We start from the raw sequence: 21,959 nt of genomic DNA on the forward strand, positions 1-21,959 counted from the left end.
ATCAAACTCCATCACCTCGGGTTACCATTATCAGAGGTCCGACATCACCTTGCCGGCGTGCATTAAATTCCGACAATCATGGGAAATGAACATTATTTCGTCTCCTCCGCGCCACCACGCATCAAGTTGCCACTGTCTGATTCTCTCCTTCGCATTTCGAGCCCAGTCACAACCGAAGTCGCCGCCAAAATTCTCTCTTGGTTCAACATCAATCAGCAATCTCCCATCACCCTTACACAAAATTGATGTATCTGCTTACTATATTGATGCATCTCAAAATAATTTTAATGTACCTAGTGATTAATTTTGTGTATTTGTGTTAAGATACATTAAATTGGTGGTTAGATACATTAAAAATTATTGTAGATACTTTGAAACAGATGGGGAAACCAACGAAGGGGAGGATGTGAGGTGGTTATCGCTAGTGACTTGCGGTCTACCGTTCACAAATTCGATTAAAGATTCAAACATTCAGTAGCCTGCTACCTCGTCTGCCAATAATTTAATCGATCAAGCATGTGAAACGCAAAATGGGATTCCAAGGATTCAGCATTAAATGACAAGAAAACTACAATTTCGAACGCTCTGAGCAACCTCGTCCTCGATTCCAGGAAACTACACTCCGAGAAACACGATCGCCTGCCGGAGTTCTTATTGTCGATGCGACGGAGCCGGTAGCACGATTTTTGTGGTAAAATGGTAAGAGGAGCATACAAGAGGGGACGACGGTGATGGACTTGGTAGGATTTCCGACGGCTATATGGTGGGGGTAGCGAAATTCTCCGACGAGTCTAGTCGGAGCTCCAGCATCTGGGGACAGGAATAAATTATGAAATGTTTTGAGGAAAAGGGTGGTATGCGTGTACGTTGGGATTGTTATATTTTTAATCCCAGCCTTTCATATTAGTCTAATCTAATGATAGATATGTGTTCTCACCGAGTGGTCGTCCTCACCGGATCCTAAATCTATATATATATATATATATATATATATATATATATATATATATATATATATATATATATATAGAAATAGGATCCTGTGCGAACCTAAAGTTCGGTGCGAACTTACGAACTGACTTTAAACCCCTCACATATCACGCGCTAATGTTTATGCGATAACCTGTAAGGCTGTAATCAATTTAAAACTCTTCACACACCTCTCTGACACACACAGTGACTCTAGCACTCAACTAATCTTGTCAATCTCTTTCTCTCTCATTCCTACCTACAACCTCCGCTACTTTGTGCCGGACTTTTTGTTCGATCGGAAACCTCGGACAACGCCGACGCCGCTACTCCACACTCTCCATCTTTCTCTACTCTGTCTTCTCTTTGGCAACTGTAAAAGCGTTGTCGTGTGCCGACAGCACAGACGACATCTCCGGCGTTAAAATACGGTGACCACGCATCGGTCTTTTGATGCCGACGGCATATCTTATCTTCTTGTTGATCTGACAGTCATATTTGATGTAGACGGCATATCTGTAAAAGCGTTGTCGTGTGCCTCGCTCCTTCCGACTAAATCTAGTCGTCCTCCACCGTTTTTTGCACACATTTAGCCGTGTTAGGTGACTTGGTGATGATGTATTGGGTTGAAATGACGGTTAGATTTGTTTAGTGAGTTAGATTTGATTGGGTTTGACGTATTTCTTATGCTAGGAATTAGTTGGCGGCGGCAAAAGGGCGAGGTGCGGTGGTGCGCCAAAAATAGTGAGGTGTGAGTTGCGGAGTGCAGGTCGAGCTTTGAATGCGGGTCGATCGTGGAGCGGTGAGTCTGGGGTCGAGGTTCGGTTTATTTGGGTTTGTCGTGGCTCCCTGGTCGTTAAATGGTGGGGCTTGAGTGTGATGTGTTGGCGGTGGTCGAGAGGTGAAAGTGATGTGGTGGCCGAGGGGTGTCTGCTGAGATGGTTGGGCTGGTGGTTGTGTGATATTTATTAATGTCGCTGATGGTGGTTGTATGGTGTTGAGCGGCGTAGTGGTGGTGTTATGGTGGGCTTTTTGAATCATGGTGAAGCGGTGGATACACTAAATATCAGCTCGGATGCACATGGTATTACTACCAGATACACAAATCGATTTGTGAATCCAATAGTAATACCATGTGTATGTGAGATATTTCCTAGAATTTGTATTCAACCCAATTCATACACAAATGTTTAGATGCTTAATTGCTTAATTCGTATATCTAGCAGTACTGATTCTTTGCTTGTTAGTGCTATTGAAGTTGCTTAAGTTTCACTTAACTACTCGTGCTAGTGTATTTACATAAGAAAATGTTGGACACTGTTTTCATAATAAATTTGGTCAACTATTAGTATCACCATAAGTTTTGCTTTGCATTATAACTCATTTTTAGGAAGCCCGATTTACAATGACAATTCTAATGGGGGAAATGTATGAATTAAGCAATTTAGCGACTATAGGAATTGCATATGGTAAAATGTGTTAAATGTGTGTGAGATAAGCTTTTTGTAACATTTGGTAACAATAATTAACGTTTTGATTGACTTTGCGAGAGATGTGTATCTAGCCATCCAAAGAGGTGTATCTAGTATGTCATAGATGTGTAATCAGTTTACCAAACATGTGTATTTAAGAAGATAAAAGAGTGTATCTAGCCTCAAAATAATCTAGAAGCTACTGAAATTTTGTTGCTCAAAACCATGGCAAAATAGGAAGTGCCTATGTTTGTTTTTGAGCTCGGAGCATGAGCAAAATAATGATTTTTATTATAGACAATTGATCATAAGACCATAAAATCGATACTTGTTTGTACATATTGTTAAGCTAAATATGTACAATTGTCCGCGGTATATATAGTCTTTTAAGTTGCTAGATACACTCCTTTAAGTTTCTAGATACATACATTTAACTAGATAGATACACTCCTTTAATTTGCTAAATACCTACATCTAGCTAGCTAGATACACTATTTTAAGGTGATAGATACACTCCCTTAAGTTGCTAGATACATATCTCTAATTAGCTAGATACACACCTTTAGTTAGATACATACATTTAACTAGATAGATACACTCCTTTAATTTGCTAGATACATACCTCTACTCAGCTAGATACACTCTCTTAAGTTGCTAGATACATATTTCTAATTAGCTAGATACACACCTTTAGTATCAAGTCATATCTCTAATTAACTAGATACACAATTTTACTGGATGCAAACATGGTTTTGTTTAATAAAGGATCATATGTTAATTAACATGAAGTTCTAGGGATGATAATATTTCTTTGTTAAACATCTTGGAATCAAACCTTGTTTTACGTACATTTTGCACAATTAAAGCCGAAATTTTATGTTTCAAAGTTTATTTTATGAAAGCCTTCAATCACATTTCAAAACGCCCCTATTCAGCCATGTAGGTCACCCGCTTTATTGATAAAATATGTCGTCTACCACCAAATATGCTCAAAATTTAATAATTAGTTAAATAATCATAGGGACCCAAAAATTTTCTTTTTTTTTTGAAAAAACTTGGTTCTTAAAATCAAACCAAATTTATTTCTTTAAGAACAAATTTTTTCATTCAATGGGAATATGGGACAAACGTTTTTTTGTGGTTCTTATTTACAAACCCAATGTAAAGAACCCTTTGCAATTGCTCTCATTTAAAATGACCCATGAACCGATATTAATTCAACATGATTTATAACCCGATAACCAATGAGTCTAAGAATGCTCAAATACGACTAGAATAATTCCGATTTCTTTGAAAATGAACTACGAACATGTGCTATAAACAAGCCAAGCTATTGATATCACTGAACAATCCAAAAGAAAGGATGAATGTCAATCATCAGGCATCAATTAGATGAACACTACTTTTTTTCCCACTGTTCAGTGAACGGAAATGTACCCAGCTTCATCTCTAACATTTACCACTGCCGGCAAACCAAGTTTACACAGGTTACTTCTCCGACCACCATACCACGCCAGCGCATACTACAATTTTTGGTTCCCAATTGGTCACATGCTGGTTTACCTTGCTAGATACACGTATCTGGCAATATACACGTATCTGGCAAGCTATATTGTATATTTATATCGACATTAAATATAATATACGCGTGAATAAAAGCAATTCTCTCTGAAATTTTTGGTTCCCAATTGGCCTTTGCAACATACTACATTTTTTGGTTCCCAACTGGTCACATGTTGGTTTGCTCATAACCTCCAGCTTACTCAGCTGCCCGAGTAACCACCAGCTTGTGACTCCCAGACATACTGCTCGTTATCATTGTGCTTGGTGGGACAATAAACTTCTCAGCAACCAAGAAAGCGGAGTAAAATCCGACACCAAATTGGTCGATCATAGTATCATACACACATCCACTCTAGCTTGGAATGCCTCCATGAATTCCTTGGTTCCAGACCGTGCAAGTGTTCCCAAGTTGTTAACCAAATATACATACAGAACCACACCACATGTCATCAATTAAAACCGTGCATTTTCAGCCACAAAGTACAAATTATGTATCATCTACCGTCATACTCCGTAACAAATACATTGATAGACTACAACAGCAAATGATAAAAGTTCATAAAGTTTTGAATGTTTGATAGGTAGTACAGTATAGATGAACCTGAGTGAGTGAGCATTCTATATCATTATCATAATATCTCCTCGTTTAATCTTTAAATCTCTAATCATAGATTGAATGGTATCGCTCCTGGCTTAATATATATCACAATTTATTTAATATAGTGAACAAGGAAATTTCCAAGAAATGGGTAAGAAATTACAAGGAAAAAGGCAAGCATCATACTCTTGGCTTAATATCAGTGTTTATTTGTCAGGTGTGAAACCCATTATAGCAGACAGTTTGTTTTGAAAAATGAGGTTCACGGGAAAAATGATAATATATAATGTTGTGGGCACACGAGCAAAAAAACTGATAAACTCTTTTACTTTTGGTCATATAATGTTGTTGTCTCGTGAATTGATATCCGTAGAGGTACGATCAATCCAGGGGACAATTATTGTGGGATAAATTTTGAGAAAAGGGGGGCAATAAAATTGGGATGGAGGGAATAGTATAATAGTGTACTCCGTATCTCTTTACCTGTGTCTTATCTACAAGATACACCTTAACCTAAAACTAAGCAAGGATCATTTGGCATTAATAATTCCTCAAAAGTACAAGCTCAACGCCTTGACCTATAGCTAAAAACAAAACTAATAATCATAACTCATAAGAGTAAATTCACTAAAAAATTGGAAAATTAAACACTCAAATTTCGATATATTCAGCTACATAGTAAATCCGATATCGCCTCAACGAAATAATGAAACGCAAGATTGTTTTTCGCGAAAAAATAGAAATGGAAAAAGAGTAGAGTCAAAATTAAATAGAATATACCTATGATTAGAGATTAAATGAGGATGTAATTATGATAATGATATAGAATGCTCGCTCACTCAGGTTCAACTATATATCCACGCGCCTGTCCATCTATATATAGAATGCTCACTCACTCTCCTTATTCCACTTAAACCTATCAAACAGTCAAACCAAATACACAAGTCAATAACCACCCAATAGTTAAAATTAGCTGCTTTGTTTTACAACTGAATCTATCAAGTTTTAAACCTGAATATGAGGCTCCATAGCTTTACACATTTAACTCCTTGCTCCATGTAGTCGCAAAGGCGTTGTCTGTTACATGAAACATTTTAGGATTAGTTATCCATGTAGGGGAATTTATCGTTAATTAGAAACAGTAGCGAATCTTCAAACTATATAGAAACTTAAAAAAATCAGCATCGGCCAAGTCCCAAACCAATGAGCCTATACTGATCCGCCTAGCGAAGGCAAAACCTCACCCAACCCGGAAACCAACTTTGATGAATAGAATCCTTGTCGCAACCAAGTCATGGTGACGAAATGGAGTTCAACCACCTCAAATAAAAACCATATTGTGCTAAACCCAGCAAGAATTGATGCTGATAAAGTCTTGTTCTTCCATAATAACACATCAGCAACTTCATTAAAATAGAATCCAAGATTGATTAATGCAATTGTACGAGCTCTTGATCATCATATATGTCTAAGTCGGAATTAACATAATTTTAGTTTGTTACCTCTGCCGCTTCCAATAATGGAATGCAAGGGCGGTTTGGACCCAGCAAAAATCTCGCTGCTGCCTGTGATGAGCCCGCAGCATGAAGTTGTAAGTTGTAAGTTAATTGTGTTTCTGTAGATTTAATGTTATGAAGTGAGGCTATATACATGTAATATACGAGGTTAACCAAGTCTAAGTAGCTTATTTACTAGCAAAGAAATGTATTATGAGAAAGAAGGGATGGCTGTGGAATGTCCTTGAGGCTTTGAATTGGCATGTCCTTTAGGTTGCTTCACGTGCCCCTCTTCTAATGCACTGCACTGCACTGCAACAAATGCTTCTTTGAATATTTAACTGCTTGTAAGTTTATACGACGCATAAGTACTCCTAGAATATTACTCCCGTCATATGTTGAGCCAAATTCAACTTAATTATGCATATATACAATCCTTTAAGTTTAAGTAGATGCACTCATTTAAATTGCTAGATATATACCTCTAACTAGCTAGATACACTCCTATAATTTGCTAGATACATACCTCTAGCTAGATAGATACAATCCTTTAAGTTTCTAGATATATAACTTTAGTTAGCTAGATACACTCGTTTAAGTTGCTAGATTCATACCTCTAGTTAGCTAGATACACTTTTTAAGTTTCTAAATACATACGTTTAGTTAGCTAGATAATGGTAAATCAAAAAGTGACCTATACATAAGGATGATTGAAATCGGTAAGCCAACTAAAGCTAAAACTAGCTATACGTCTGAGAACTGAAAAATCAACCAAGGTACCACAGATGATAATGATAGATAAACCTATTTCAACATTGAAACCGGTTCGACAAGCAATGTAATTGACAGCCAAGAGCAGAAAAAAAAACGAAGGACAACAATTACAAGAGCAAAACTTGGTAATCAAAGCATTGTACCTAAAGCTTCTACTATTAGAGAGTCAGTCTCCACATTTTTTCATTTTGAGTGATTGACCCATCTTCCTCTACATGAAAATTTGCAATAAAACACAATATACCATCAATTCGCTTACAACTTTTATAAAAGATGACGTCTTTCTACTTGTAAGGTGTTTCATTCTATGAATATTGCAAAACAAAAGGAATAATTCATACCTAAAGATGAAGAATGGGCTGATAGTTACCATCTTTGAAGAACTACACCAAATTATAACCCTAATAAAACAACTAAAAATAAGAATTGAAGCTAACCTTTTTTCATTAATAGACTCAGATCCGTTCTTCAAAAGAGTGGTAAAATTGGTGGCGGAATTGGCGGTCGACGGTGGGAGAGGCGGCCGACGGTGGCAGCGGCATAAGAGACGAATGTTCAGTGTTTGTGATGGGTTTATGTCGAATTGTTTCAATTGGATACACATGGCATTACTACTGGATACATGTGTATCTAGTAGTTATAGGAAGTATATCTAGTTGTTATACGAAGTTTATCTATGACGGTATTTTGTGTATCCACTAACGCCACCACCACCAATACTGCCACAACCACCACCACCATCATAGTCACCCCACCAACACACCCACTGTTGCCGCCACCACCAACACACTTGAACTAATTGCACAACCAAGCCCCATCACTGCCATCAGCCGGTGACATAACCGACCACCTCAGACCGCGGCGGGGACACCACCCACCACCACCATACATCACCAAGGCCACGACCAGGCTACCCAAACCACCGCAAAACGACCAAAATCCCGCACAATCCAACGACTACCAACCCTCGGCCACCACCTCTAACGCCGACTATTTTAATTATGGTTGGTGAGAACATTTTATCGTTCTCGAATCTCCGACATGAGTCCCAACATCCTTAGATTTTCCAAGCTACTCTCCATTTTGCTATAGATCTACGATTTAACTTACAATCTGAGTTTCTGTTAGCACGCAAAAAACCTTCGACTGAAGCTAAGAGAACGATTCAATGCACTTGAGATCTCCGTCTATAACCAAGTCGGCGATTTCTGAACGACAGCTACAATGGTTTTCGGCGTTTGAGAAAGAAATGGTTTATCGGCATCGGCTTGTGCGCGTGGGTTGGAGAGGATGGGAGAGGATGAGCGTGACAGGTGATAAACAAAAGAACGACGAGCGTTGACATCACCGTTGGAGTGGGTGGTTGCAGACGGAAAAGGCGGTTGGGTTGTAGAGGAAGAAGAGAGAAGGTTGGGATTGTGTGGGAAGGTAAAAGGTATGGAGTAGTTGGTGAATGAAGGCTGGGACTGTTGGGTTTTTAAGTTAGTTCGTAAGTTCGCACTGAACTTTAGTTCGCACCTGACCCCGACCCTATATATATATATATATATATATATATATATATATATAGAGTGAGCATCCCATGAGTCTAGCATCTTAGATGAGTCTAGCATATCAATAAGAACCGTTGGATCTTATTGATCCAACCGTCCTGATTATGACACGTGTGTTTATTTTAAAAAAAAAAAAAAAAAAAAAAAAAAAAAAAAAAAAAAAAAAAAAACCTAGGCGCGCTGATATATAAAGAACGACACATTCATTATTCATCATAAATTCACTTTCTTTTCTCTCTCTAAAACGCCTGTATCTCCCTGTACAAACCGCTTCACGTTCTTTTTCTTTGGCAGTTAATTCACTAAACCATAAATTTTTTCCGAAAATTTTATTACATCAAGCAAAATCGCACTAATCAAGTGAAGATCATTATTATATTTACTCAGAACAATCGTTTCGAAGATGACGAAGAGGTATAAAATCGCTCTATTTCATTATATTGTTTTTAAACTTATTTCGCCACTTCATGTTGTTGCTGTTGCTATTATTGTTGTTATTGTTGTTGTTTTTAGTGTTGATTATACTATTTTTTCTTCAAATAATCATCGACTTAGGGTTCCTATTTTGCTCAAAGCAGAAATTGATTTTTCAAATGAAAAATTAAGTTATTATTATTCTTTGTTATTATTCTTGTTGTTGTTAGTCTTGATTATAGTGATTTGAAGCGTTTATTAATTGATCGAAAAAAGAAATTGAGTTTTCAGTAAAAAATTAGGTTATTACTGTTGTTGTTGTTGTTATTGTTGTTGTTGTTAGTCTCGATTATAGTGATTTGAAACGTTTATTAATTGATCGAAGAAAGAAATTGAGTTTTCAGTAAAAAAAAATTAGGTTATTACAGTTCTTGTTGTTAATGTTGCTGTTTTGCTCGAAGAGAGTAACTGATTTTCTGCGTTCTAGTTTTTCGCTTCAAAATTAGGGTTAATGATTTGTAATAAATGAGCAATTAATGTGTATTACCGTTCTGCTTTCGATTGATTTATTTGTTCGTCGTGTTGAGTTATTTGTGATTTGCAGGGAATTTTCATTTTTCGAAGTTAATAAAATTTCTCAACAAATCTCAAGATAACAATATTATTTGTAAAACTGTCATAGTAAAAGTGTATCCCCTATCGTTTTAAAGAGTAGCAATTGTGTCGTAGCGATTGTTCTTTGTAGTTTTATATTAAAACAATTGTTTGAGAATATCGTAACACTTGTCTCATTCTCGTGACGATACTATCATTCTTATTCCATTCCACATTCTTTCTAAGACTCGTCCACCATCATTCCTCTTGATGTAATATTTGTAATTGTTTTAGTTTTAATGTTATTCTGTTTTTTGGTTTTTTGATAAACAATCTCAGGAAAACAGAGGTAGTACTGAAAAATCGACGTCGATAAGAAAGCTAAAGTGGAAGCATCGGAAAAGACAACGAGCAAAAAAGCGCCGACACAGAAGCCTTCCAAACCGTCGGCCGAGAAAAACGTCGAAGCATCTCATGCTTTGATCAAGTATGTCCCTATAACTCTTCGTCGTCTTTGAGTGATTTGCATGAAATGTCCCTTTTCTGAAATTAATAATATTTCTCAACGAGATCTACATTAACAATGTTATCGTAACACTATCGAGTAAAAGTGTATCCCCTATCCTTTTCAAGGGCGCAATTGCTTCAGAATGTTGGTGTTCTTTGTAGTTTTATAACAAAACAATTGTTTGACAATCATTGTAACACTGTCTCATTCTATGAGGATACTATCATTCTTGTTCCATTCCACATTCTTTGTCAGACTCGTCCACCATCATTCGCTTGAGTTTAATATTTGTAATTGTTTTAGTTTTAATGTTATTCTGTTTTGGTTTTTTGATAAACAATGTCGGGAAAGCAGGCATTTAGTAATGGCGAGAAATCTCTTTGTCGTAAGAAGGCTAAAGTGGAAGCTTCGGAAAAGACAGCGAGCAAAAAAGCCGACACGAAGCCTTCCAAAATGCCAAAGAACGAAAAACGTTGAAACATCTCATGCGGATCAAGTATGTCCCTATAACTCTTCGTTGTGTTGAGTTGTTAGTGATTTGCATGAAATGTCCCTTTTCCTGAAGTTTATAATATTTCTCAACATATATACATTAATAATGTTATCGTAACAACGATACGATAACAGCGTATACTACCCCTATCCTTTTAAAGAAAAACATCATTACCTATCGGTGTAGTAGCTGTAATTGATTTACTTTTAATCTTATTCGGATTTTGATTTTTGGAAAAACAATGTCGGGGAAAGCGGAGGTGCCCGAGAAATCAGGCTGCGACGAAGAAGGCAAAAGTAGCAAGATCGAGAAGACACCTAGCAAAAAGGTGCCGACACGAAGCCATCAAAACCAACGACGAGAAGGAAGTCGAAGCATCTCATGCATCTGAGTATGTGTCTACAAATCTTTGCTCGACCGCAAGTCACTACTATTAGGGTTTATGATATATTGTCTCATTGTTACAGTAAAACAGAATCAATTGATCTTTAAAAAATTATTCGACCGCCATTATTCGTATTCCATTTGTCATTTCTTCAACGACTTGACTACCATCATTCCTTTTCAATTTAATTGTTGTCTTTTATATTGTTATTGTAAACTTCTGATTTTAATTTTTGAAAATAACAATGTCAGGAAAGAAGAGGTACCTGAGAAATCAGCTCCCACTAAGAAGGCTAAAGTGGCCGCATCAGAGAAGCCACAGAGCAAAAAGGTGCCGACAGAGAACTTGCCAAAGCCGACTAAGAAGATGCAGACCGAAAAGCTTTCAAATCCTACAGCTGAAAAGGCGACGAAGGTGCCTACAGAGAGTCTACGCCAGGCAACACCTGCTCTTTCAAAAAAGGTGCCAGTGAAGGAAAGTAAGGTGCCTACTGAAAAGGTCCTTAAGCCACCAGCAGCAGTACCAAAGGAGCAGGCTGCGAATGTTCCGATCCAGCAAAGTAAAAAAGAAACCAATGTGCCCAGGAAGAAGGCAGCAGAAAAGCCGTCGCATGATGTTCCAGTGTTGTTGAAGGAGCAATCGGTGCCCATTGAGAAGCAAGCAAGTGCACCTCCTCAAAAGGCAGCAACTGTGCCAACGTCAAAGGCAGCGACTAAGCAATCAAAATCGGTTGCAAAGGAGACAAAAGAAGAGGTGCCCAAAAAAGTTACTGTAACAAAGGGTCAGACCCCGAAAACAGCAACGGCCAAATCTGCAGAGTTGGTGACAGAAGAGGTGGCAAAGAAGGTGCCCAAACAAAAGATGGCGGAGAAGGTTGTACCAAAAAAGAAAGTTTCAGCGGCAAAAGAGCCAATAGCAGAAAAGCTAGTAAGCAAGAAAGAGAGCGTGAAGGTGTACGAAAAAGAAACCGACAAACGCGGTGCCAAAAAAGGTGGCGAGAAACAAAGAAACCAAGACGAGTAAAAAAAGAGACCTAGAGATAAGCCCATGTCATCCGAAGATGAAAGTGATAGAGATTATGAGGTTTCGGATGACTCGAGCGTCAGCTCCAAAATGTCGAAGAGGGCTAAAACAGAGAAGAGACCAGCCAAGACGGTGGTGAAGGCTGAAAAAGAAGAGGTCTTAAAAAAGTATGTGTCTTTCTAGTGGCCAAAACTTGTATGTTTAAAGTTTCAGTTTCAGTTTCATTGTTACAGTAACACCTATACTGTAACATTTTTATGCTGTTTAAGTGCTACCGTAATGATGTCTTTGTAACATTGTCGATTATACTTGTTTGTTAATTGATCTTAGAAGGAAATTAATTTTCCATTAAAAAATTAGCTTGTTGATGTTCTTCTTGTTATTGTTGTTGTTTGTGTCGATTATACTGATTCGTAATAAATTTATCCTAACTGTTTTGCTCGAAGTGAGTAATTGATTTTCTGCGTTCTAGTTTTTCGATTCAAAATTAGGGTTAATAATTTGTAATAAATGAGCAATTAATGTGTGTTACCGTTCTCCTTTCTCGATTTATTTGTTCGTCGTGTTGATTTGTTTAAAGTTTGAGTGTTACGATGACTTTTTTTGTATCCTTGTTTTGTTGCTTTCTTCTTGCTTTGGTTTGTTGGCATAAAATAGTGTCACACTGCTTTTTTAGCGGTGGTGCTAATTTACACTTCCTTAATACAGTAGGATAAATACCCAACTAAGTGCAGGGCCCAGTCGTTGGTTGATGTTATGAGCAAGTTTACCACATTATTACCCTTCACCGGCAGTAAAAATTGGTTTTAGAGGACTATTGAAGATGAATATATCAGTAGTCCCTTCCGGGCTAACAGACTTGCTTGTTGAGGCTTTTGATTGCGACAGTTTGAAGGTTCATGTAACTGAAACAGAGGAGTTTGTCTTTGTCACGGTATGATGTTCATGACCTATTTTTACTGCCGGTGAAGGGTAATAATGTGGTGCGACCGCGATCGGTCGCGGATCCCATCTTGAGGACACCGAGTTAAAAAACAAATGGAGAAGGAAGTTCAACATCTCTGACCTGAGAACATCAAGCTAGATTTGGTGACTAGTTGGTTTAAGAATAACAAGGGTGCCTGCGGTGATGAGTTCAAGCAGATGTTCGTTCTTTATGCGCTCTCCACTTTTTTAGCGCCGACTCCAAATTATTCTGTTGATTTTAGACTGTTGAAGGCTGTGGATGATGTTGAAAAAATAAAAGGTTTTAATTGGTCAAAGTATGTCTATGAGAAGGTAGTAGAGGGTGTCAAGGGGTTGAAGACAGGAACGGTTAAGTGTCTTTGTGGGTGTATTGTGTGTCTGCTTTGTTGGCCTACATTCACCGGTTTGAGTTCCATGGCGAGGTACAACCAACTGACTTACCTCTGATACAGCATTGGACAGATGAAAGTCTTTCAAAAAGAGTCAAAGACGAAGGAAAGATTGGTTGTCTAGGAGCTAATGAGATGTCAGAAACTGTCTATCCTATTTGCCTTGGCAAGGGATCCCCAGCTGAAGGTAATGTGGCACTGTCAGTGTAATATCGTCACCGTAATATGGTCAGCGTGATATCGTTCGCATTGTAATGGCTTTTCTTGTAATAATATTATTGTTACCTTACTATATTGTTAATTATTAATATTAATTACTAATTACTAATATGTTTTTGTAAATAGGATGGGCGAGAATCGATGAAGGTGAGGATGACGAGCCAGTTTTTCTTAAGAGTAGTGAGGGAAGGGAGTACATCTTGATGGAGAAGCTTCCTGGCATTGAAACAGATGCCGAGTTGAAGGAAAAAGCTGTTGATGTGAGTTGTTTTTATAAATTTAATTGTCTGCAATTGTTACAACTCCCAAATCTGGTATCTAATTCATTTCTTTCTTTTTGGTTTATTGACTTAGGAGACCCGACCGATGTTCTTTGATGTATAGAAGGGATTCCAACCTTGTTCACGAGAGATTTGCTCACGATCGAAGGTTTTCGAATCAAAGCGAAAAGAAATCACCATTAAAGCCTGAATACCTTAAATATGCCGAAGATGTTGTGCGAAAGGTGAATCGTTGAAAGAGGAGGGCGAATGACTTCCCGGTATATACAAGGTCCAAAGTCTGTAGGAAGTTGGAACCATTTCCAACAGAGAAAAGTCCTAGGACGAGTTAAGTCGAGAATCCTGGTAAAGGAAGTATTGAGCGGTTTAAGTGAGCAACATCATGAAGAAGATGATGAAGAGGATGAGGAGGTTCATGACGAGGACAGGCAAGATGAGATGGAGGACGGAGTGGAAAGTGACGATGAGGACGGGGACCGATGATGGCAACGATGATGACGGGACCGATGATGGCAACGATGATGACGGGACTGATGATGCAGAGGATGATGATGAGGACGGGGATGACGATGGCGGCGATGTTGAGAGTCGTCTTAAAAACAAGAGGCTTCAAGAGGGTGGCACGGACATAGATAACGATGAAGAAAGTGCCAATGAGGAGGAAGACGATGAAGAGGATGAAAAGGAAAAGGAGGATGAAGAGGAAGAAGACCAAGAGGACAAAGAGGAGGATGTAAAGGATGCTGAAAGCCAATCTGGTGAAGGTAATAGATCGAGTAATGATTGTTCTTTGTTATTACTTTTAGTTATACTTTTACAATAACACTGTTACTGTAATATTTTATATATATTAATAGTTAGTAATATAATATTCAATTACTTACTTGTGATGCAGATGAAGAGGATGATGCAGAGGAAAAGGATGATGCAGATGAAGACGATGATGCAGATGAGGAGGATGAATCTGGCAAAGGTCAAGAGGATGACGGAGATGAAGAGGAGGAGGATGATAAAGAAGAAGAAAATGAAGACGACAAAGAGGGGAGTGGCGAGGATGATGAAGATGCATCTGATGAAGGTAATATAGTAACAATACTACAATAATCTAATCACTTGCACTAACACTGTTACATGATCGCTGTTATAGAGTTTTCATTTTACAAATAATTACTAATAATCAATTACTTTCCTTTTAGATGAAAACGATGATCTTTGATGAATATGATGCGTCGGGCGGGGTGACAAAACAACTAGCGAGCGGAAGATGAATCGGTGAAGGTAATAGTGTAATCTTTGTTATAGCCTTTCATTCTTGGGTGCTTTTTTAACAAACAATTTAGTAATATATTTTCATTCATTATCGCTACCTGAGATGACAAGGCAGAGGCCGAAGGTGATGCATCGAGCCACTGAAGATAACCCAACTAGTGAGGCGGTGAAGAGGCATCTCTGAAGGTAATTGAGGAATCTATTTAAACTCGTTGTATTAGCGATGTAACACTTAGCATTAATCTTTATTCAGAAACATCGTTATAGTAACAATGTTCTTGTGACGTAGTTTTAATGAAGTTTACAGATTTATTTATTGTGCCTTTTTTGGTTCAAAGAAAAATTGTTAATATATATTGAATCCAATTACGTGACACGAGATGACGAGGAAGAGGCGGAAGTTGATGAATCGGCAAGCTCGAAGACAACCTGACCAATGAGGCGGTGAAGAAGGATCTCCGAAGGTAATAGAGAAATCTATTTGCACTCGTTGTATTAGCGATGTAACATCGTTAGCACTTTGTTTTTGTAACACTTTATTATAGTAACGCTTATTCTTATTCGTGTCGTAGTTTTATCGAAGTTTGTGATATATATATATTCAATTATCTCTGCAGAGGATGACAACGAAGAGGCCGAAGATGATGCATCGGGGGCAAGTCAAGAGAACCAACGATCGAGGCGGTGAAGAAGGATCTTCGAAGGTAAATTTTCTGATAACTGCTTGTTAGTATAACTATGAGGCATTGTTGGTCCGAAAAACATTAGTAATTTATATTCAATTCAATTAATTGTACCCACAGATAACAAGGAAGAGGCCGATGATGATGCATCGAGGCCAGGTTGTTGACCAACCAACCAGTGAGGGAAATGAAAAGGAAGATGACGATAAAGATGAAGAGGATGATGGGAATGAAAAACCAGATGAAGAGAATGATGATGATAAAGATGAAGACAATGCTGGCGATAAAAACGAAGATAACAGTAAGGAGGATGAAGCAACTGGTAATGAAGACGCCGATGGGAATGATGAAAAAGGCGAGGAAGGAGAAAAACCCAGTGAGGCTGATGATGAGACAGTTGGCGACGAAGAACCAATAACTACTCAGTGCAGTCAGGTAGCAGAAGATGACGACGATGATGAAGTTGATATTGTCGATGATTGCAGTGATGAGATCCTGTATGACAATTACGACGAAGATACTGGCGACCACTATTTGTTACATGTCGAAACAACTGAAGACTGGATGCGCGTGATGGATCCTCGCTACGGCTGCACAATCGAATGTGGCCTACCAGCTCCGGATCTAACACTTGTGTCCAAGAGTATGATAAAACACAAGGAGATAATGGCGCCTATTCTTGAAGTTAGGAAAGAAACAATTGACTATTGTTTTATCGACGATGACGAGAACCTCTCAGATACGTGAGTACTTTATTTACTCTTGCACTGTGATAAACAAAACGTTTTACTTTGCAAGTGAATACTGTTTCAACTGAATAGTTATTACTGTTAAACTGTTACTCTATTAAAAGGTGTTCTGACTATTACATCTCATTGTCCAACAGGGAAAGGCTTGTCTCGTATGGGAAGTATCACTTCATTCCAAGGGAAGATTTAACTTCATTGGCTCCTGGTGAGCTTATTTATATAATGGTCACTGAATGTTGGTCAATGTTGCTCAATGACCTCATCTCCAGAAAGGTAGCAAGTGATACACCATTGAGGATCTTCATGGGCTTGGGTCAATCTGTATGTTACTGTAATAAATAAATTTTTATTCTTATTGATTTTGTGTTTCTATAATGTTTATTGACTTTGTATTTATATTTATTTTTGTAGGACGCATTAGCAACTATGTCTGTTGGAAAACCCATTCAAAACAGACATTTAGAAAGTGAAGTTTTCTTTGTCCTTCACTGAGTGGATCAAATACAACAAGAGTCCACTTTGAATTTCGATTTGTGATATGGTAAACCACATTCTTTGTTAATATTTTTTTTTATTCTTATATAAGTAGAGTGTATAGAAATTCTGTTTAGCAATGATATATATCGCTTAATTGCGAGATATTCATTCCACTCATTACGGAGGACCACTTTTTCGTGCTTGCATAAATTTCATGTCGAAAATCGTTGACTACCTAGACAACAAACCCTTATATGCCAGATCCCGAAAAGCAAAAATGGCAAGAAATGCGGTAAGTTTCTCTACTTACAGTGACAATGTTATACCTTTAAATTTCCATTAATAAATTTGGCAATCATAGTTACAGTAACATAGATACAGTAACAGTATTACTTTTTGTGCAGGCAAATATCATGGGGAAAATGTTGTTAGAAATGCAAATTGCAAAAGGCTCCAAAGTGGAAAGTTTCCCACTTAAGAATGTGAAATTTAAATGGCAGAGCATTGCAAAAAACGTGGATTGTGGGGTTTTCATGATGATGCACATGGCTTTCTACACGGGAAGGTTTTTGACTCGAGTGGGGATGAACGGAAAAGAATGTTGTACCGTGCTGAAATATGTGCAATACTTGTTCTTAGCGACTTGAATCAAGTACGAAAAGAGGTGCAAGGGAGGATATCAAAATTCAGGAATGAAAGGGAACAGCTGAAGGAAAAGCTGCTGCAAAAAAGAAGGCTGGAAGAGAAGAAGGAAAAAAAGGAAGAGGAAAAAAAGGAAGAGGAAAAAACAAAGAAGCCACAGGAAAAACAAAAAGGGGAAGAGCCCAAACAGCCGAGGGTGAAGTCGGTTGCTTACAAGCATTCTCCTAGAGCAATTGGTGAAGATGAGGAGATAATATTTAAATTTCATAAAGATGATGTTATGGGATGTTCTCTAGGTGACGGTGAAATTGACGGTGATATATTCCTAGTCTCTGAATTTATGAGAGCAAATCAAAAGCTCGCTTTGTCAAAGACAACTAATACGAGAAGGCACGTTCTTGATTATGCGTTTATGGATGATATCGACTTCCACAAAAGGTAAAATACTTGTTATTCTTGTGAAAATTGTTTTGTGACACTTTTAGTAAAACTGGTTTTTAAACACTTTGTTTATGTTACACTCATTTTGCGAAAACTCTTGAGTAATCGACTCTTATGGTTGAAAACGGTGAGATCCCGGCTGCGTTTGGAGACAACAGGAGGTTGACAAGAGCGATATACTCTCACTACGTCCTAGGAGTCACACAAATTGGATGGTGTTTGAATCTTTGGTCTCTACTCTTGAATTATGTCGAGAAAAAGAAAAGAGGCACAAGGGCGCAGGCCAACCATTTACTTAGGACTAGGTCACATGGTAAGTTGCATCGGTGTTAAATGTCCGCATACTGTTCAAGAACATATGATTCTTTTACAAGGGAAATCTAACCCTTACATTTTTTTTTTTTAAAAACTACAGCATGCTCTACTGGTTTGTGATGCGGGAGGATAGTGAACGATCGATATAAAGAACGAGTTGTTTGAAATTTGGGATAATTTCATCAACGCGAGCAAGGCAAATTACAGACTTGATGCCGAACTTATTTTTATACCTTGTTTGGGTGGCTATCACTACTTCTGTGTGTGTATTAATTTCCTCAACAAAGAGATTAGTGTGATCGACAGTCAATCGTATGCTAATTGGGAGTCTTCATTCACTTACGACATCGTAATGGCGGATAAGTCCCCCGAGTTGTCGAATTGTATGTTTACGATTTGATTTGATTTGATGTTACGATGAATCACGTATATCGTAACGTTATTATGTTGTTTGAGTGTTCTTTATTACACCTATCTTTGTAACATTGTTGATTTACTGATTTCTTAGTTGATAGTAAAAGGAAATTAATGTTACATTTTCGATGGGCGGTTGCATGAGTGACTACCGGACACAAAGGGCGACGTGAGGGTAAGCTGAAATGCTCCGCTATCCTGTGGTAAATGTGAAGTTTAAATGGCGAAACGGGCTTCCGTATTTGAAGAGTCACCTGTATCACTATGACAGCCGTCTCCAATTTTTGGGATATGCAAACAAGTCTTCTTTGCTCAACAACACATTTTATCGGCGGGCATGTGCTTCCCAAATTGCTGCATGTTTGCTCATGGCTGACATCAACAAAATACGGGCTGAATTGTTGGACGCTGTTGAAATCTTCAAAAAATCAAAGAAAACAATCTGGCCAGATATAGCTGCAAGGAGGGAAGCGGCTAGAATGCTCAAAGGGAAGGCAACGGAAGATGAATTGGCAGACAAAGAACCACCGATTGAGAATGAACCGAAGCCACTCAACACCGAAATGCCTGTACTTCGTTTTAAAGTGAAAATCAAGTGATGTACTCTAAAACAATGTTACTTTAACAACGTAATAGTGGCTGTCATAGACAGTGGAACATATTTTCGAATATTTTGGAATATATTACAAATAAGTTTATTCTTTATGTGATAACTTATTATATGCGAGAATTCATTAACTATGTTATCAGAATAAAGTGATGTGTGATTTCAAGAGTGAAAAGAGAAAACATAATTTGACGTTTTGAATTCTTCACTCTTGCAGCTGTTATAACTGCACTTCATAGGGAATACGAAACATGGGTTGGATAAGTTTCATGTCTGATTTTGTCTGTTGGAATTCAAAAATTAACTGTTTGTTTAAAGCATTTAATTTTGAAAACAGTTTTTAAAATGTTAAGTGTTTTTTTTTTAAACAAAAAAAGTCGAGACAAAATGAAAATAATGTTACTGTAACACTGTGATAGTAATAAATGAAAATTATAATAAAAGATTTTGACGCTTAGAATTCTCCACTCTGTAGCATTTATAACTGGACTTAATTATGGGGAACATGCACGTGGTTAACATCAATCATCATTTAAAAACAGTTTTCAAAGCAGTTAATAAAAGTGGTTTTTAAAGCAGTTAATTTTTTTTTTTTAAAAATAACTGTTTTGTTTTTCACAATTATCTATAAATAATGTCATTGTAAAAAAGCACAATTATGTTACTGTAACAGACGGTTTTGACGCTTTGAATTCTACAATCTGCAGCAGTTATCTTTCTAAAACAGTTTTGCACTTTGTTCAAAGTGACGTGTTTCAAGGCAGTTATTTTTTTTTTTTTTTTTTTTTTAAAACTGTTCTGTTTTTTTCAATTATCTATAAATAATCTCATTTTCATTCAACATTTACACTTCATTTTCTAAACAAAAAAAATAAGCCAAGACAAATTCAAAGGTTTTTCATGTCTAATTTTTTTTAAATCTTTTGTAATATTAAAAACCTTGCTCTAATTGAGGGAAAACAGTTTCTGTTTGTTTATAAATAGATTTTGTTTTCTCTAATTTAGGGAAAACAGTTTTTTTTTCTGTTTTAATAGGTTTTTTTTTTTTTTTGTTGCAGCAAGAGAAAAATGGAACGAATTCAAAGGAAACTAGAAGACACAAAGTTTGAACTGGAAGAAATGACAAGGCATAGAGATTCATTACTTGAGCAGGTTATATCATCTGATAGTAAGGTAATAGAAATGGTGGAACGAGTACAAGTGCTTGAAAATGACTTGAAAAATGAAGCTCATATCAAGTTTCGATGGCGGAAAACAAGTGTATTGGGAAACTTGACTAGAAGAAAATAAGTGAAGAAGTACACTGAAACCGATTTAGACCATCAATTTCTCCTTGGTGTTACAGCTCTTAGGGAGTCATATGCTAAATTCAACCCTTCGATTAACAGGAAGTGGCCTCTTGTTGTCGAAGCTATTGAAGAGATGGAAGGTTACGGGAATAATCCGAAAAGGGAGTTGCTAGAGGGCGAAAGCGTGTTCATTCTCCTCCTGTGAATAAACGACTAAGAAGGGAGTAAAAGATTTAATATTTCCTTTACTGTTGCAAGTTTATGCTTAGTGTGACACGGCTTATATTTAAGTTAACTACTTATTGTTTCTAAGTGTTTCGTTTGTAATCGTGTTTGTAACACTTGTTTTTAATGAATGACATCTTAATTCGGTTAATTGACCAATTTACTAGTTGAATTGTGGTATATTAAATTGAACAACGATTATGTAACTATGTTTAAAATTGTCAAAAAACGCTCCTAAAACGGGACGGAAAAGGGTTTAGGGTTGGATTAGGCGCACGCGCCGCGGCCGCCTAATCCAACCCTAAACCCTTTTCCTTAAACAAAGGTTGTTCGTAGTACAACAAAGTGTTACAAGATAAAACCAAAACTAAACCCTAGGGAAGGACGGGTGATACCTGTCGTGGACGGGATTTAAATTTGGGGAAAAACGCTCCTAAAACGGGACGGAAAAGGGGTTAGGGTTGGATTAGGCGGCGGAGCCGCCTAATCCAACCCTAAACCCTTTTCCTTAAACAAAGGTTGTTACAGTAAAACCAAAACTAAACCCTAGGGAAGGACGGGTGATACCCTGTCGTGGACGGGATTTAAATTTGGGGAAAAACGCTCCTAAAACGGGACGGAAAAGGGTTTAGGGTTGGATTAGGCGGCGCTTCGGCGGAGCCGCCTAATCCAACCCTAAACCCTTTTCCTTTAAAAATCGTGGTGCGAAAAAACCAAAACTAAACCCTAAGGAAGGACGGGTGATACGCTGTCGTGGACGGGATTTAAATTTGGGGAAAATAGCTCCTAAAACGGGACGGAAAAGGGTTTAGGGTTGGATTAGGCGGCACCGCGTACCGGAGCCGCCTAATCCAACCCTAAACCCTTTTCCTTAAACAAAGGTTGTTACAGTAAAACCAAAACTAAACCCTAGGGAAGGACGGGTGATACCCTGTCGTGGACGGGATTTAAATTTGGGGAAAAACGCTTCTAAAACGGGACGGAAAAGGGTTTAGGGTTGGATTAGGCGCACCGCTTCATGAGCCGCCTAGTCCAACCCTAAACCCTTTTCCTTTAAAAATCGTGGTGCGAAAAAACCAAAACTAAACCCTAGGGAAGGACGGGTGATACCTGTCGTGGACGGGATTTAAATTTGGGGAAAAACGCTCCTA

General features: G+C 37.8%; 2 protein-coding genes across 2 annotated transcripts; both read left to right on the top strand.

Annotated features, from left to right (window-relative positions):
• The first annotated feature begins 10,305 nt into the window (after positions 1-10,305).
• LOC141602003 (uncharacterized) lies at positions 10,306-11,842 on the top strand. The gene is made up of 3 exons (XM_074422312.1): positions 10,306-10,437; positions 10,689-10,825; positions 11,071-11,842. Exons 1-3 carry the CDS (start codon positions 10,306-10,308, stop codon positions 11,840-11,842), a joined length of 1,041 nt encoding a protein of 346 aa, XP_074278413.1.
• A 3,948-nt stretch (positions 11,843-15,790) lies between these two features.
• On the top strand, positions 15,791-16,890 carry LOC141602004 (uncharacterized). The gene is made up of 3 exons (XM_074422313.1): positions 15,791-16,392; positions 16,536-16,719; positions 16,810-16,890. The coding sequence occupies exons 1-3, from the start codon at positions 15,791-15,793 to the stop codon at positions 16,888-16,890; spliced, it is 867 nt and encodes a 288-aa protein (XP_074278414.1).
• The last annotated feature ends 5,069 nt before the right edge of the window (positions 16,891-21,959 follow it).

The sequence above is a fragment of the Silene latifolia genome, chromosome 9, assembly GCF_048544455.1.
Source record: "Silene latifolia isolate original U9 population chromosome 9, ASM4854445v1, whole genome shotgun sequence".
In the NCBI taxonomy this organism is placed as follows: Eukaryota; Viridiplantae; Streptophyta; class Magnoliopsida; order Caryophyllales; family Caryophyllaceae; genus Silene; species Silene latifolia.

Coding starts and splice junctions, on each gene's coding strand:
- LOC141602003 (XM_074422312.1), top strand. CDS start 10,306: ATGGCGAGAAATCTCTTTGTCGTAAGAAGGCTAAAGTGGAAGCTTCGG. Junction 10,438..10,688: donor AAACATCTCATGCGGATCAA/GTATGTCCCTAT, acceptor TGTCGGGGAAAG/CGGAGGTGCCCGAGAAATCA. Junction 10,826..11,070: donor GAAGCATCTCATGCATCTGA/GTATGTGTCTAC, acceptor TAACAATGTCAG/GAAAGAAGAGGTACCTGAGA.
- LOC141602004 (XM_074422313.1), top strand. CDS start 15,791: ATGATGCATCGAGGCCAGGTTGTTGACCAACCAACCAGTGAGGGAAAT. Junction 16,393..16,535: donor GACGAGAACCTCTCAGATAC/GTGAGTACTTTA, acceptor ATTGTCCAACAG/GGAAAGGCTTGTCTCGTATG. Junction 16,720..16,809: donor TCATGGGCTTGGGTCAATCT/GTATGTTACTGT, acceptor TTATTTTTGTAG/GACGCATTAGCAACTATGTC.